This window comes from Syzygium oleosum, unplaced genomic scaffold (genome assembly GCF_021117445.2).
Source record: "Syzygium oleosum isolate NSW1041296 unplaced genomic scaffold, Sole_v2.1 Sole_v2.19, whole genome shotgun sequence".
NCBI classification, from domain to species: domain Eukaryota; kingdom Viridiplantae; phylum Streptophyta; class Magnoliopsida; order Myrtales; family Myrtaceae; genus Syzygium; species Syzygium oleosum.
This window is the reverse complement of record NW_026607503.1, coordinates 3,506,479-3,523,400: the sequence shown is the minus strand read 5'-3', so window position 1 is coordinate 3,523,400 and position 16,922 is coordinate 3,506,479. Positions and strand designations below refer to the sequence as shown.

The 16,922-nt window shown below is 37.0% G+C and overlaps 2 protein-coding genes across 5 annotated transcripts in view; both read left to right on the top strand.

Annotated features, from left to right (window-relative positions):
• The first annotated feature begins 5,336 nt into the window (after positions 1–5,336).
• The window catches only part of LOC115693710 (eukaryotic peptide chain release factor subunit 1-3-like), a 71,045-nt gene continuing 59,459 nt past the window's right edge, over positions 5,337–16,922 (top strand). Inside the window, exon 1 of the mRNA XM_030620768.2 lies at positions 5,337–5,340. The gene's annotated coding sequence lies outside the window, so the exon portion shown is untranslated. The remainder of the gene's footprint in view (positions 5,341–16,922) is intronic.
• On the top strand, positions 5,998–8,354 carry LOC115693700 (F-box/LRR-repeat protein 17-like). 4 transcript variants are annotated; one of them, XR_004007298.2, is made up of 5 exons: positions 6,002–6,191; positions 6,335–6,555; positions 6,642–6,708; positions 7,307–7,405; positions 7,700–8,354. XR_004007298.2 is itself a non-coding variant. In XM_030620749.2 (4 exons), the coding sequence occupies exons 1-4, from the start codon at positions 6,122–6,124 to the stop codon at positions 7,315–7,317; spliced, it is 369 nt and encodes a 122-aa protein (XP_030476609.1). In that variant the 5' UTR covers positions 5,998–6,121; the 3' UTR covers positions 7,318–7,650. The 4 variants fall into 4 exon arrangements, 3 of the variants coding, with proteins under 3 accessions (XP_030476609.1, XP_056175956.1, XP_056175957.1); XM_030620749.2 differs by lacking the exon at positions 7,700–8,354 and having other exon boundaries at positions 5,998–6,191; positions 7,307–7,650; XM_056319982.1 differs by lacking the exon at positions 6,642–6,708 and having other exon boundaries at positions 6,046–6,191.

The window sequence follows — 16,922 nt, the reverse complement described above, 5'->3', positions numbered from 1 at the left end:
TTATGTCAATGTTAAGCTACAATGTTTTACTTTGTTTAACATTATCGATCACAGTACAACAAGAGGGATAAAGGAGGGAAGGACATGGCGGTGCAACTCGATTGCACACATGTTGTTATAGACATGTAACTAGGTTCGAACATGCACTATGCGCGCGTGTGAGGTTGAATAGGTTTGTAAGAAGAAAAAAAAAAAAGAGATTGAGAGTTATCTCAAAAAGGAAAAATAGTTGGTATATTCTAGATGAGGAAATGGGTGAAGAATGAGATAATTATATTTTGGGTAAAAGCTACCAAAAACCCTAAACTATGCCTACTGTGACACATTTATTCTAAACTTTTTTTTGTTATACAAAAAATCTTAAATTTTTACTTGTGTGACATATTTACTCTCCGTCAAAGTTTTGTCAACGAGAACCGTTAAAAATTTTCCTACATGGATGCCAGAAAGTAAACGGTATTGACATAGCGCTCACGTGGCTTAAATGAATAAAACCGACGTTGTTTTGGCTGAAAAATCATCTAACGGAACCTTGACGGAAGGTAAATGTGTCACATAGGTATAAGTTTGAGATTTTTTATGTCATGAAAAAAAGTTCATGGTTAATGTGTCACAATGGGCATAATTTGAGATTTTTTGTGACTTTTTCCCTTATATTTTCAGTGGAGTAACCGAGTGCTTAAGTAGTGGATGTGGATAGGGTGAAGATAGAGTTGCGTAAATATGGACAACAATGAGAGCTAGACACTCAAAGTAATGAGTAATTGGGGTCTTTCTTAAATAAAACCGAGTATGGATTTCGGTTGCCTAGAACACTTGAAGGAAGCCAATTTATCAGTCGAGTGGCATAGATGCCTCAAATAATGTAGCAAACCCAAGTTTAGCAATGTGTTGATGTTTCCTCTCAGCAGACATCATTTTGCTCTGGTACACCTGGACTAGAGAGTTGTTGTCGTATGCCACATTCACGAAGATGTGTGAAAAACTTATTGCTCGTGAATTTACCTCCTCCATCATATTAAAAAAACTTTAATTTTCCTCTCAAGCCGATTTTCAACTAATTTATGAAAAGATAGAAAAATCTCAAAGAAATTTAACTTTCGCTTCAATGGATACAACCAAATGTATCATGAGAAATCATCAATAAATACCACATAATATCGATATTTTTACATAGACGGAATTAGGCTCGGTATCCAGCAATCCTAATGTATGTATTTTCTCCAACGGATGGGAATATCGAGAATCATATAAGAAAAATGGCAATCTTGAACTTTTACTAATCTTACAACTTGTACATAAAGTGCCAATCGATTAATTACTAAAATCAAATCATCAGACCGCAAAAACTATAAAATACGACTATTTAGATGGCCTAATTAGCGATGCCATATTAGTTCATCCGCAACCTTGCTTGTCTGGGAAAAGAATGCCATGGAATTCAGGTCCTTATTGGTATATAATCCTTGAAAATTAGTTTCCATTAGAAATACCCGGTGTGTCTTGGAGTCCTTGATAGAAAAACCAGAGACATCAATCTCAAACTAAAAAGGATAATCTCTCGTCAATTAAGAGACAAATAATAAAATTTTCTTAATATGTGGAATGACCAGAACATTATTAACTGAGAACTGACCAGTTTCATTGTCAAATTAACCTGTCCCTACATGAGTAATCAGCAACGATGAACTATTCCCAACTATCACATTATCATGGCCATGGTAAGGAACTACGCTCACAAGATTACTTGGATTATCAGTCATATGATTAGCACCCTTGTTTGGATGTCATTCTTCATCTTGTGAGTTTGAGATATGAAGAGAAGCTAGGCCGTGGAGTATTAATATTCTAATAACAGTTGTCGAAACGATACCAACAACTCAATGCATCATGCCCCTTTCTTCTTAGAGGCCGTGGAGTATTGTTTGGATGTCATTCTCCATCTTGTGAGTTTGAGATATGAAGAGAAGCTAGGCCGTGGAATATTAATATTCTAATAACGGTTGTCGAAACGATACCAACAACTCAATGCATCATGCCCCTTTCTTCTTAGAGATCCGACAAACAAGATATGTCACTCCTAAGTTTGAATTTGGCGATGCACCAAAGGTTTTGGTTTGTTGAGTAGTATAGTAGTTTCCTGAAAAGTGCCAACCATTTTGGTTTGTCCGAGAAAAGCCATGACTCCTAGAATTAAATGTGGGTCATCTACCCCTTCCTCTGGGGTTGTTTGTAGCCAACATTGCCTTGTTGTGAGATAAGCGCCATTGAACTGTTTGGGAGCATGGTTGAAGTGTGCTTGTTTCATAACTCATAACTTTGAAGTTGTGCAACCATTTTAGCATAAGATATGAGAGGAGGCTTGAACATAGTCGTTTTGAACAACTCATAGCTATCATCAAGTCCTTCAAGTAATCTGAAGACTTTATTAACATCCGACACAACTTTACTAATAGAATGCAATTGATCGTAAATAGATTTAAACTCACGAAGATAAATAGATAAAGGCTTAATCTCTTTCTTAATGTTGAAGTTGTTTAAGGAGGTCAAGTTCACAAGTCACTGAACTTTGCTTGAAATGATCGGTGAGAGCTATGTCTTCGGTTGCATTTTCCGATGTCCGAGTCAGCGGTGGTGCAACCATCACTCCGGTAAGGAAACCAATTATGTCCTAACTTTCAATCAAAGACAAACACCTATGTCTCCCAAAGTAAAAAGTTATTTTTGTTGAGCTTCAATGTAACAAAATTTGCCACATTGATGTTTGAAGGAAATGGAAATCTCGTAATTGAAGAAGGAGGCAACATGATTGTATCGACTTTTTTAACAATAAAATATGAGTATGCCCTTACGTGGATCCAATACCATCAAGAAAACAAAGAATTGAATCAATGAAGCATTGCTTTTCATTGATATGTTGTACAATATAAATAGAAATATCGCCACCTATCATTATGGTGGAAATTATAGATAAAAGATAACAATTTGATCTCCATGGAAATTGAATAAAATACAAATCAGAAAAGATCTCCAAAGAATCAACCCGTGGATACTCTGCTTGATGTGTTACTTTAATGCAGATTCGTAGAAGATTCTGCACTGCAACTATTTTGATTTTTTGCCTTTTGATTTGTGTCGCGACCTCACCTCCCGCGATGCACCACTTTGGGGTTCGGCTAATGGATTGTTAAGTCTAAGCCTAACTTGGGCCCTCCCAAATCCTACCAATTCGCGACTTAGAGTTTAAGTTCTTAACATGCAAATCATTTCAATCAGGAGTCGCCACTAATCTATTTTTTAGTGGGTCGATTAGAAACTCAAGTAAAGTATCGGGAGAATTACTTTACTCCTACGAACCAGAGATTATAGATTCCGGAACTTGGTTACACTAGATTATTCTAATGCCTTTTCGGTACCTTTTCTCTTTTATTTCAAAAAATATTTGCAGGCAACTTTGATTGATTTTAAACCTATCCACTAACATGCGAGGTGATCATGCGGGTGCACAACCAATAATAAAATACTCGATAATGGAAAGCAATAAATAAATTACAAGATAGGGACTTACCTCAAAGTAGTGAAAGCATCTGCAATGTTAGTTAGAAAATTACATTGACAATCCTAATATGATTTCTAATTAACACGCAATTTCACTCAAATCTTTTTTAGGGTTTTCTCTGATTTAATGAAAACTAAATTTTATGCAATGCTTTACGTCTAGTATGACATACGACATACGATTTATTTAAATGTCCTAATTCTAACAACAATTAAATGCACTATCTCTAATGTGGCACGCAAATGAACCTAGACGTGAGATTTCTAATGATGAGAATTAATTAATATGCAACTACTCTAATAGGACATGTATGTGGTATTTTTGTGTAATTTTCTATGAAATTCGAAATTAATTAAATTCTCTAATTTAAACATGCAATCTATCTTTAAAATCATCTACTTCCATAGTATCTAATCTTTTTGGATTTTTTTAGAAAAAACAAGATCAATTCAAATCAAACAAAGATAGAAAGAAATAGCAATCAAACGACACCATATCACAAAATATTACCAATATCCATTTAAATTTAGAAACGATAGATTGACGAATCATATCCATGGCATGAGATCGGATTGGCTAATTTTTTCACACAATCGCAAATCGTATCTTGGGCGGGAGATCGGATTGACGATTTTCCGTTCGATCGCGAATCATATCTCAGGCGGGAGATTCGATTGGCAACCATACACTTCATGAAATTAGGAAATAATTCCTAATTTAAGGGTACTTGGGAGTTTTCATGGTTATGGTAATATCACTCAAAGATTTAAACAAGATTACAATTTCACAGATTAGGCAATAAAATATATGAAATCGAATAATGAAAATTCTTACCTAATCCGCGATATTGCTCGAATAGCGTTTCTAAATTCCAACTTGACGGGACGGCTCGGATTGCTGTGGCCGACTGTGGTGGACCGGCGGCGACGACAGCGATGGTTCTCACGACGGTGAACGGCACAGGCGGTGCTCGACCAACGGGGGACACGGCTCAGCCACGACGGTCGTGTAATTGACGATGGAGGCTCTCGACCAAGGATTGGCTCGCAGTGATGAGGCTACTGCGTTGCAGGTACTCACGGTAGTGGCTTCTCGGTGTAGACTTGCAGTGTGGAGTTCTCAACCCGACTAATGGGAGCTGCTTCACGGTGGGGCCGAATTGATGAAGAACCAGCGAACGGTAGTTTTGTTGTAGGGAAATCTAGAGAGCGACTCAATTTGCCGTTTGAGTAAGACCACTTGGCATGCCGAGACGATCACTAAAGAACCCGCGAAAGATAAAAACGAAAGTGTGATAGTGATGAGAATTTGCAACTCTTTCGTTCGCTGCAACTCGAGAAGGCTATGACCAGCCAAGTGGAGCAAAGCGACGATAGGAATCGCACGGGATTGATGTGGTGCAAAGCAGAGGGCAGCCAGGTCAACAAGGAGCTTCAGAAACACTCGTGGGATGTCGGGCACATTGCAGGGAGCAGAGAGAATTTGGCTTTGAAGACTCCAAGTGTAAGTCTCCTCCTTCACGTTTTTTCTTCCTTTCACGTGCAGAAGTCCCTCCGAGAACCTTTTGGGTGGACGCTCCCCTCTCTTCTCAATTGTGGCTGTCGTATCTCAATTGTGTGAAGCCCTAGTGGGTGATGAATATTACGGAAAGAGAGCTTCCTCACAAATGTGCTCTACTTTTTCTCTCGTTGGTGGCCGTGTATGAAATTGTGTGGCCTTCCTCTCTCTATGCTCTCACTCACGATTTTTGGCCCCCCGTGAAGTGAAGCCCCCCTCCTCCTTTTATATGTATATTTTTTTCACCGACAAATCCTTGTACGCATGAATATTTTCTTTCCTCTTTCTTTTCAATCAAATATCTCCTTTGTTGACTAAATCTTGCTCTCAGCTATTTATTCCCTCAAATAGTTGATCTCACAAATATCACTCAAATTATGCCGATTGTTTCGTTCTTATTTGCTATGTGACCAAAATCTTGATAATATCAAACTTTATTGCTTCAAATTTTCATCAAATTTTCCTAACTTGATACACATGATTCCGGCCACCTCAGGCTTAGTCCAGTTAAGCTCAGAATCATTCACTCAAGTCCATCTGCCGCCGGTCCAATGCAAATGCAACATATATGAGCTTAGATACTAATTCAAATGCTCCTAATCTATATGCAATTTAACTAATTTTTTGTCCAGGGATCGGGATCGATCCCTAATTTTTATGCAACGAACGACTGACTGGATCGCCAAAATTTAGGTGGCAAAAATTTGTTGTTTCAATAATGCCCATGTGAACCTGACCCGGAAAGAGGTCATCAATACGGGTAATTAGAACTTAACGTGGAAAGAGGTCATCATGGTTTTTTTTTTCTTTTGCAAAAGTTCCCATACATGATGTAAACACATTTGGTTTCAAATAGTGTGACAAATAGGGCGCATTGGTAATGACCATAGAAGCTTAGAGCATGAAGGAATATAATTTAATCATCAGCCTCAACAATTGCACTTCTTTTTTAATCATGAATTTATTGTTACATGCAGGTCAAGCATTAGTGACAGTGGCATCGGGATGATATGCAATGTGTTTCCTGAAACATTATTAAGACTCCTACTTGCCCTTTGTCCTAACATCTCTTCAAGTAACTTCCTGGACTACTCTGTAAATAAATGGCATTTCCTTTCAGTTAGCACTATAGGTTCATTGTTTGTCATGCTGAACGTGAATCTATTCAAATCATTTCTTGCATTTTATTTTGGTTCACTAACTGTTTATATATTTCAGGTGGAATTCAGTTTGCCACAGCTCAGCTGCCTCTTCTTGAACTCATGGACTGTGGTATGAGTGTATGTGATAGTAATGACGAAAGCCTCATCTCTGATGAAGCCATCAACCATGGGATGGAGAAAAGGCCCAACAGCAATCTTCACCTCATACACCAGAAGCTTATTATAAAGCACACTAAATTAAAAAAACTCAGCTTGTGGGGTTGTAGTGGCTTAGATGTGAGACTTCCAGATCCTATAATTTGTATATTGCATTCTATTACCATGGGTTCCTTGTGGTTCTTATTTTGTTGATTGAAATGCAGGCCTTGTATTTGAACTGCCCAGAGTTGAATGACCTGAATCTCAATGCCTATAAAAATTTGCTGACTGGTACGTTTTAAAAAATGTATTGGTCTTGATTGAGTGCTTACTTTAATTAATGGGATATTGATGCATCTCACATGCTTTCCTAATTTGCATCCTAATCTAACTTTAATTTTCTTTGCATTCTCAGATCGATTGCTAATTTAGTGCCCCAGTTTAGAGAATGTATATGCGTCAGGTTGTCAAGAATTGTTAATAGAGGTTATTCAAAATCACGTACGATCTGAATTTAATCAGAATATAGCATTAACATCAATTTGTGCTGCTTGTCAATATGCTTCTCCAACCTATACGAGCTTGTTGATTACATCATCAAGCACTTTAAAACTTGAATTTGCGGAACAAACCTCCTCATAGACAATGTTAACCTTGCTGGAAACTTGATGTGATATTCTACTGACGCGAAAGTCTGTATGTCGCACTTTCTTGTTGAGACCCTTGTCTTGAGAATCCTGTATGTGAGAAGTTATACCTTGCTCTATCCCCCACTTTTCTTTGTCCTTACAGTAACTTAAGGTTTATTTATATATTAAATAAATTGTTTGATCTCAAAGATTCAATGGTTTGAGGAAAGCATTAACATTTGTATTGCATCTACTTGTAGGTCAACAATGATTCTTTTCCCGTGGAAAACCATTTGCCCTTTAAACGTCTGGTTGATGGTTCCAAGAGAGTTCGGGTTCCCCATTTTCTGTGCCAACAGGTGAAGTCCCTCACCTACATATCTTCTAGTGGTTGTAACGTAAATGTCAATGCCGTTTCTTAGATACAGCTCCTTTTCTCTTTCATGTGAGCAAATGGAAAATGAATTGACAACAGCAAGTCTGATTATTGATTAGATAACAAGCAAATAGATGGACAACAGCATTAATGTCACGAGAGTATCTTGAAACATTGTATTTGCATTCTATTACTGGTTATGAAATAGAATAGGGAATCATATCATAACATCGCCTCACATGTTGACCATCTTTACTCTTCTCTTTTTTCCAAGCAGCAATTTGATGTTGATAAGAAGCAGAGAACGAGGCCGCCGTGTAATGTGCTTGCAGAATGATTATACATGTGGATAGTTTTGACAATTGACATGGTGATAGCTTCACTTGTTTGATGTCATATTACTGCTGAGGCAAGGCCCTCTAGACTGACTTCTTGCGGGTTCCCAACATTATTGCCGGTTGCTGATGCCTTGTAGAATTCCTTTAGGCATTGTGTGGCCCCCTGGTCACCATACTAGAAAATACTCTGAAGCTTAGCTTCAGCTGCATAACTTCATCATTCTAAAATAAAGTTATCAACCTATGTAATTTCTGTGCAAACGGTCTTTGTATCAGGAGTTTCATGGAAAGACTGTAATTTACTGAGAATTTATATTAGAGCATGAACTGTTGCTGCTAACATTCATGTACTTGATATCAGAGGTTAGAAGGAACTTCGCAAGGCTGAGTTTGTGGTAGATATACCAGGTTTCAGCCATGGATTACATACAGTTTGCACTGTGCCAGTTGTGATTACGACGCACATGGTTATCTTGACTAGTAGGAGGCCAAGCTGTAATAAATTTTTGCAGCACATTCGCAACTATTTTTATAGTTTGTTGCTAATTTGCGATGAATTAATAAAAATTCGTCGCTAAATTCGTTCCGGAACAATGTTTGTGGCAAAAGTAAAAAATTTTCTTGGCAAATTAGCGACGAATTTTGCGATGAAAAATTAGCGACAAATTTTGTGACGAATAATTAGCGATGAATTTTGCGACGAATAATTAGCGACAAGTTTTGTGATGACAAATTTTGTGACGAAAAATTAGCGACGAATTTTGTGACAAAAAATTAGGGACGAATTTTGCGACGAATAATTAGGGACAAATTTTGCGACGAAAAATTAGCGACGAATTTTTTTTCGTCTCAATTTAGAGACGAAAATTGAAATTTTCCGTCGCAAAATTTGCGACGCCCTATTAGCGACGAATTTTTTTCCGTCGCTAATTTCCTCGTAAATTCGTTTAGCGACGAATTTTGCCAAATTTTTCATGGCAAAATTCGTCGCTAAAACCAACTTTTTTTGTAGTGTAAACTGGCTTGCATTATGATATGCTTACTGATCTGCAATTAATTACGAATTGGATGGACCATACCCAATGAGCTTAAGACTCCGGCACAAAATTACCGTGATAAAATAAGACCGGTAGCTGACTTGATAATATGGTCTTTGTCCTTTGAGAAGAGATCTGAAGGGATTGGATTTGTGTTGTGCCCACATAATCCAAAGCGTTGTCCCAGATTCAGATGAGAAATCTTCCTCCCTTTGTGCATAATCTCAATTAGATTTTAATGAATTACACTCCATAAAATCAACTGTAATGCTAAAAAACACAACCTTAAAATTTGAAAGGCATGAGTTACCATGACGTATTTTAGTCAGTATTGATTGAGATCTTACAACTATCTAATCGACGGACATCAAGCGACTGTCGCTGGGGTCGAGCGGCCTCGTCGGCCTCTCGCTGGAGCTTCACCGTCCCGATCTGGCCTCGGGTGGCTCTGGCTGGCCGCCCTTAGTCCAAAGAAGATGAACAATCACGAGGGGCAAAATTGGAATATTAAAGAATTAGTGATGGTAGTTTGGGAAGAAAAAAAATTAGTTTCAACATTAGGCAAATGCTTAAAGTTGGACCAAGTTTGGGCTTTCAGCATTCCCAATGGTGGCTTTCGACCGAAAGCCCAGTGGAAATGCTCGCCAAACGCCTCAGCATTTCCCCAAGGGACTTTCGGCCTCGAAAACCCCTTGGTAATGCTGAACCAAACGCACCCATAATCTTGAAGAACTAATGTACAATGTTGATGAATAATTTATCAGTATAAATCGAAATCAACGACTAACTGTCCTACATACAAACGTGTGACTTACTGCCTTAATGTGAACTTATGAGCATGTCACAAAAAGGTGAACTATAACATACTTTGTTTGAACATTTATCAATTCAGTTTCAAAGCCGTGCGTGTTTGTTTGGATTTAAATGAAAGTAAAAAGTTCTCTTTACTTTTCCGCCAAAATTTAGAATATTTTTTAAATTTCAAAAAAATATGAAAAAAAATACATGTGAGTATACGTGTTAGCATTCGAGTACTATGAAAGTTTCAAGAGTTCAGGATTTTAAAAAGAAGTTAAATGCTTAAATTGTAAGATTTAAATTAAGCAAAAAAGTAAAAACTAAAAGTCGTTCCGGACAATTACTGGGGTTTTCCCCAGTGGCTACCCTTCCTACTTGGGGCGGGGGAGATGGGCAGTTCAAATCCCCACTTTCTCAGGGAGGTTAAGGGTGGGTACGTATAGTTTCAGATGTAGGTTTCAACTCCCACGCCCTACAAGAGGTAGGGCAAAAATCTGAGAGTAAATTAAGAGTTAGAGTAGGACAAACAAAAAAAAAAGTCGTTCCGAACATACTAGTGACTGATGGAAACATATCAATATAGATTTAGAACTTCTTATTAGTTATCCAGTACAATACACAAATTCAAAGTTAACCACCCAAAATACTTGAAACCAACTAAAATTCAAACCACCCAAACCTTAAAAAAGATGCTAAAGGTCTGTTTAGTAACGTTTCCGTTCCCAGAAACAATTTCTATTCAGAAATAGTTTTTTCTATTTCTATTCCCTAGACGAGTTTCTGAACAAAAAAACGCATTTAGTAACTGCACAAAATTTCAATTCCCAAAGTAGAAAAAGAACAGAAATAGATTTGGTAGGGCACTATAAATTTCTACTCCCAATTTTCTCATTTAATTATAAAATTGTCGATAGAGACTTAACAATTCATGTTTGGATAAAATTGGACTAAAAATAAAATAAGAATACATTATGATATAGAATTGGATGACGTTAATATAATCATAAAGAAAATTACTCACAAAGCAAATATCGAGTGGTAGTCGAGGAAATTACAGTTTAGGAGACTTAACAATTCATGTTTGGATGGACTAAAAATAGAATAAGAGTGCATTATGATATAGAATTGGATGACTTTAATATAATCATAAAGAAAATTGCTCACAAAGCAAATATCGGGTGGTGGTCGAGGAAATTACAGTTTATGAGACTTAACAATTCATGTTTGGATAAAATTGGACTAAAAATAGAATAAGAGTACATTATGATATAGAATTGGATGACTTTAATATAATCATAAAGAAAATAACTCACAAAGCAAATATCGGGTGGTGGTCGAGGAAATTGCAGTTTAGGAAACTTAACAATTCATGTTTGGATAAAATTAGACTAGAAATAGAATAATAATATATTATAATATAGAATTGGATGATCTTAATATAATCATAAAGAAAATTACTCATTATAGAGAAAGCAAATATCGGGTGGTGGTCGAGGAAATTACAGTTGGTGTAGGATTTTAGGATTTTAGGATTTGGGGTTAGGGTTTTAAGATTTCAGTTTTGAGGTTTAGGGTTTGGGGTTTGGAGTTTAGGTTTTAGAGTTTCGAATTTTGGGTTTAGTGTTTTGAGTTTCGGGTTTAAGGGTTTAGGGTTTTAGAGATTCGGGTTTTGGGTATTAGGGTTTGGGATTTAGGGTTTACAGTTTGGGATTTAGGGTTTAGGGTTTACAGTTTGGGGTTTAGGATTTAGGGTTTGGGGTTTTGCGATTTAGCGTTTTAGGATTTAGGGTTTGGAATTATGATTTAGGGTTTCGGGTTTGGAGTTTTGGGGTTTAGGGTTTAGTGTTTCAAGTTTTGGGTTTGGGATTTTATGGTTTGGGTTTTCAGGTTTAGGATTTGGGGTTTAGAAGGTTTAGGATTTGGGTTTTTGATTTTTGTGTTATGGGTTTTAGGGTTTGGGTATTGAGGTTTAAGGTTTTGGGGATTAGGATTTGAGGATTAAGGTTTTGGGTTTTGGGGTTTAGAGTTTGAGGGTTAGGGTTTAGGGTTTTAGGGTTTAGGATTTGTGGTTTAGGGTTTAGTATGAAAATATCTTGTGAAAGAGAGAGAGCTGATCTTGTTTCTCTATTGTTTCTCTTTTTGTTCTAAAAATAGAAAATTAGATCTTTTTTACTTCTTATTTATGTTTCAAATCTATTCCTAACCACTTTTATGTTCCGGGAAACAAAAAAGCTAACTGACGTTACTAAACGGATTTATGTTCTTTTTATGTTCTAGGGAATAAAAGAACAGAAAAATAAAGAAACAGAAACATTATTAAACAAGCCCTAAATGAGTATGCAAGGATGAGCAACTTGGTCTTTTCTATATAGGGTTTTGCTTAGAGGTATGTGAATAGTATTTGCATATATAAAGATTTTAAGGAGTTATTGGGTTAATAGTAAGATATGTTTTTGGTATTTTCCCCATAAGAGAAGGATCCAATATGATATCAATATAAGCACCGCTTTACAAAATTGAACAACAAATACGCTGATTTTATAGAAGAAATGATGCAACAAACTTTGATTGACTACTTGAGCTTGTGAGTCATGTTTAAATACTTAATAAAGATCTATCCCATGATTTACAACTCGATTTCATAAAACTAAGTTTTATATTGAAATAACATTGAGTAAGGAAAGGAAACGTGCATGCACTGGCCTGTGTAAGGAAAGGAAACGTTTTTTTTTTTTCATCTTTTCTTTTGAAGGAATAAAAAATGACTTTGGTCAATAAGTATGTTTATATGTTAGGGTTTACATATGGCCGTCACGCGCTTGACATTAATAATGCACATTGGGGAGATGAAATCGGAGCGCTCCCTAAGCCAAGAGATCCAGGTCAAACAAGGAAGAAGTGATCGCTCCATTTGTCTTTTATTTAAGCAAAAAGCCATTCATAATTTACATTGAGAGCGAGAGGGAGGAGATGCTTAGAAATGTAACCTTTTTCGGTTTTACACGCCCTTACTTGTAAATTTCCTCTTTAAGGCTTCCTCATAATGTCTCTTCAAAGCACTGTCTTCTTGATGCATATAAACTCTCTGGATGGATAATTGATCGGACAGTTGAGTTGCAACCGAGATTATGATAGAGAGAGTGATAAAATTCAAACTGAGCAAAAATATGGCATTTAGCTCCATTCCAAATTCGTGGAACAAATTAAACCTTTGAGGCTTTGTCATATTGAGTATCTCGCTTCAAATCTTTGTCATTCTATATGCACCCCTTATAAAAAAAACAATGAACCACCGCAATGTTTTCCTCTTGTGGTTTGCCTAAGCGATAGCTGACTGGGTAGTAGAATTCACAATCAAGCTCATCTCTCACAACCAAAGCAATTCATGTGCTCATGCAGCTGAAGTAGACGACGCACTTCAGGCATTTTGGGCCTCATTTCTCTTGTTACATCTTCGTGGTCCGGACACCATCACTACCTTCTCTATGTTTTTGTGTAGATATTTCCCAACGATGCTGGTGAGGTTATGAGCTAAACTGAATTATTAGAACTAAGCTTGCAGGCCTCGGGAAATTCAGCCAAGCCCTAATTCCCTCATGATGGCCAAAAATTGCATGAGCTATGTACATGGATTTTATAAACTTGGAAAGATTTCATTTAATCAAATTTGGGGGAAATAAGAATATTATCCTTGAAAATTTTAATTTCATGAAAATAAGAAGTGAAGATACATTCTCTTGGTCCAATTTAGGAAGGTAAGTAAAGTGATATCTTGAAAGAAAACGCTAAATTTTGGGGTTCACAAGAAGGGGCTTGGACACAATACATGCAATAATGTCCTGCGGTTGGTTTATTTGGAATCAAGATTGAATGTGTTGCACGGCAATAGGACCCGAAATGGGTCATCAATATTCGTAATTACAACTTGAGGATTAAGATGCATGTCATGTTATTCATATCAAAAGAGTGAATCATAAGAATCGCTTGATTGGAACATAAGAATTCGGACATTTTAAATAAGAGTACGGAGTCAAAGTCATGTTAGAAATACTAAAGCTGGCATGGAAAATTTATCCACGAGATGATATATAAATTTGATTGGTTTATGAAATTAGTCACTTTCGGATTAAATCAACATATTTCATGAGATATTTGTGTTTACTATTCACTAATTATAGCAATTATGATAGATTCAAGTACTTCTTGATTGGAGCTTATAAGCTGTCATAATGTATCTAAGTTCTTGTTGATTAAGGCATAAATGCTCACAGTTGATCATGCTAAGGTGATTCGAAACCGAAAAAAAAAATCCACGCTAAGAAGGGCGTTTGATATATCTTTTTGCTTGAATCAATTTTTCTCCATATGAAGCCCGTGGAAATTTTTGAATTTGACACAAAATGATTATAACTTCTCGTGTGCAACCTGAAATTAATTTATGAGAAGTTATATGATTGTCATGAGCTAATTGAGCATATATATCATCGGAAAGTCACTCTTTGTGAAAAAAAAAATTTCTTGCTACGTGAGATGTACACACAGAAGAAGAGCATCGAGTACTAATAACGAGACCTCAAGTAAGAAATTTAGATTATCCTGAAGGTAGAAATTATAAGTCTAATGCCACGTCAAACATGTGGAGTCTGTACCCAAATCACATTACTTTTACTCGATTTGATACAAGCTTTTTAATTTAGGCAGACCCTCGGGAGGTGCGTTAAATCTCAAGGCTCGAAACTTTCACGTTTTTCAAGGGACATACCTAAACTCTTTTCGTCTTTAGCTGGGTACACAAAAAGTGACACGCACATGCATGGCATGTCCCGATGTACCTCTTCAACTTCACTTTTTTCGATTAGTCAATATTATTTACGCTAAAAAAAATTTAAACAAAAAGTTCGACGAATGGGCATCCAAACATAAAAAATCACAAAAAAAATTGGGGAGAACGGGCAACCCTGAAAGTGGGAGGGAATTCGAGCGTTGACCCATAGCTACCCAATCAGCTATTTGGTTTGCAGAAGCGGGCACAATGGGCCAAAGAAGCATTTTTAAATTAGGCCAGCCTGAACCGCATCTCTTCCATTAGAGTTTCCGACTCCCAGCACACGTGCATCTTCTTCAGAACTCCATCTACCGATTTTGCACAGTCCTACTCAAACACCACCACACCCTCTTCAATTTGAAGCATTGGGCTTGGGCACCTCTAAACACTCTTCCCTTATTAATTTGATTGGTTTGAGTATTAGTACCTACTCTACGAAAAAGTCAATAGCGAATAGTCCACTGATCAATTCGAGAATTATAGAGTAACAATCACTCAAAAACTCAAGTGTTTTGCATCACAGTGTTAATAAATAAAACCACTCAATTGGATGTAAAATTCTATGTCAATTTCGCTTCTTTCTCCGAGTCCTTTTTTTATGTTTTTATTTTTGAGTCCACTGTGTGGCTTTCTTGAGTTCCAGGGTCAAGCACTTTTAAGATTCCTCCGTTGAGGCATAAAAGGAAGACGTCTAGGGTTTGTTTGACAAGTTGCCAAATAGTGAAAATTTCTATTCTTTTATTCCCAGAATCAGTTTGAAAACAGAAATCCGTTTGTTAAAATTTTTGTATCCGGGCACAAATTTGCAAACAATTGTTTCCGGAATCAATTTTGGAACAGAATCAAGAAGTAAAAAAAAGTAGCTTTTTGATTCTGGGAACAATTTTTTCATTTCTGATTCTTCTTGATTTTCTTCTTCCTCTTGGTTTGTTGTTCTTCACCTGCCGCCGGCCGGCGAGGGTCCCCCTCACCGCCTAGGCGAGGGTGGCTCGCTGCCACGATGGCGAGGCCTCGCCCTGCCATGGCAAGGCTGACCTTGCCGTTGCGACCCAGGCGAGGGAGATGGGTCGCGATGATGAGATCGGCGGCAAGGGCCGCAACGCCCTAGCCGGCCCTAACCTGTGGCCAGTCACCCCTCGCCGGCCTTGGCCTGTGGCCGGTCACCGACACCGACAACTGGCCATGACCAAGGAAGGTAAGGGAAAGAAAGAAAAAAGAAAGAAAGAAATATTAAAAAAATCAAAATATTATTAATAAAAAGAAATATTGTGTAGTTACCAAACGTATTTCTGTTCCTTTTCTATTCTAAGAATAAAAATTTAGGGCAGTTACTAAATGCCTTCAAATGCTTAAAAATTGTTCCCTGGCATGGAATAAAAAAGAATCATTTCTGAGTAAAATCAGTTCCCGGGTACAGAATCATTGCCATACGCACCCCTATCGTTTTCGTCCATTTCTATTTCTTTTATGCGGCTTAAAATCAATAAGAAAAGAATTTTAACCCTCCTCTTTATACGGCCAATCAACAGTAGCGTCGCTTGTACGGTCATTTAGAGGAGTCGATCTCTTGATTGATCAATCTTGCATCTTTACATAATTGGCACCGCTCTAAAGAAATTAGATAAAAGACGAAAGTAAAGTAACAACTCTTATCTTGGTTGAAATCCTACAGCACGGCATCAATAGGTATTCAGTCAAGAATTTTGATCCACCTCATCCAATTCGAGTTGGGTCTTGTACATGGACTCAAACTCGAGACTTCTTTTAAGAGAGCTCTTGATTGGAGGTCATACCTGCCTGCAATCAATCGCGCTTAGGTGATCTGAAGCTAAAAAAATAAAACATAAAACCCACATTGATATTTAGTCTATCTTAGAAACTTGACTTCGCCTCTATGGTTTGACTTTGATTTGAGTTCAAATATATCTTTTTGGTTAAACTGATTTTTCTTCATATAAAGCCGGTAGAGATTTTGAATTTCACACAAGATGATTACAACCTGTCTTGTGTTTCATCTGAAATTAATATATGTGAAGTTATGTAATTGTCATGAGCTAACCATGCATTAGATATTATCGAAACATTACTCATTGTGAAATTTTTTTCTCCCTACGGGCATGTATAAACGGGAGAAGGGTGTCGAGAACTAAACATTAGACCTCAAATAAGAAATCTGGCATATCCCAAACATAAGAGCTAAAAATCATTGCCATATAAAACGACAAAAAATACTATTTTAAATATAGTGCACATCAAATATCAAATATGCGAAGTTCAAACCTCAACCGGCATACATGTACTCAATTCAATCGACCCTTTTAAGTTTTAATTTAGGCAGGCACTTGTGAGATTTATCAAATCCAAAGGCTTATACATGGTCACGCGATGTCGTGCTTTGCATGCATGCAATTCATTTCCTATGGCTTCCATGGGGCATGCTAAACACGTTTTCTATAAACCTCGTGCACAAAAAGTGACTTATACATAGGCCCGTAAAACGGG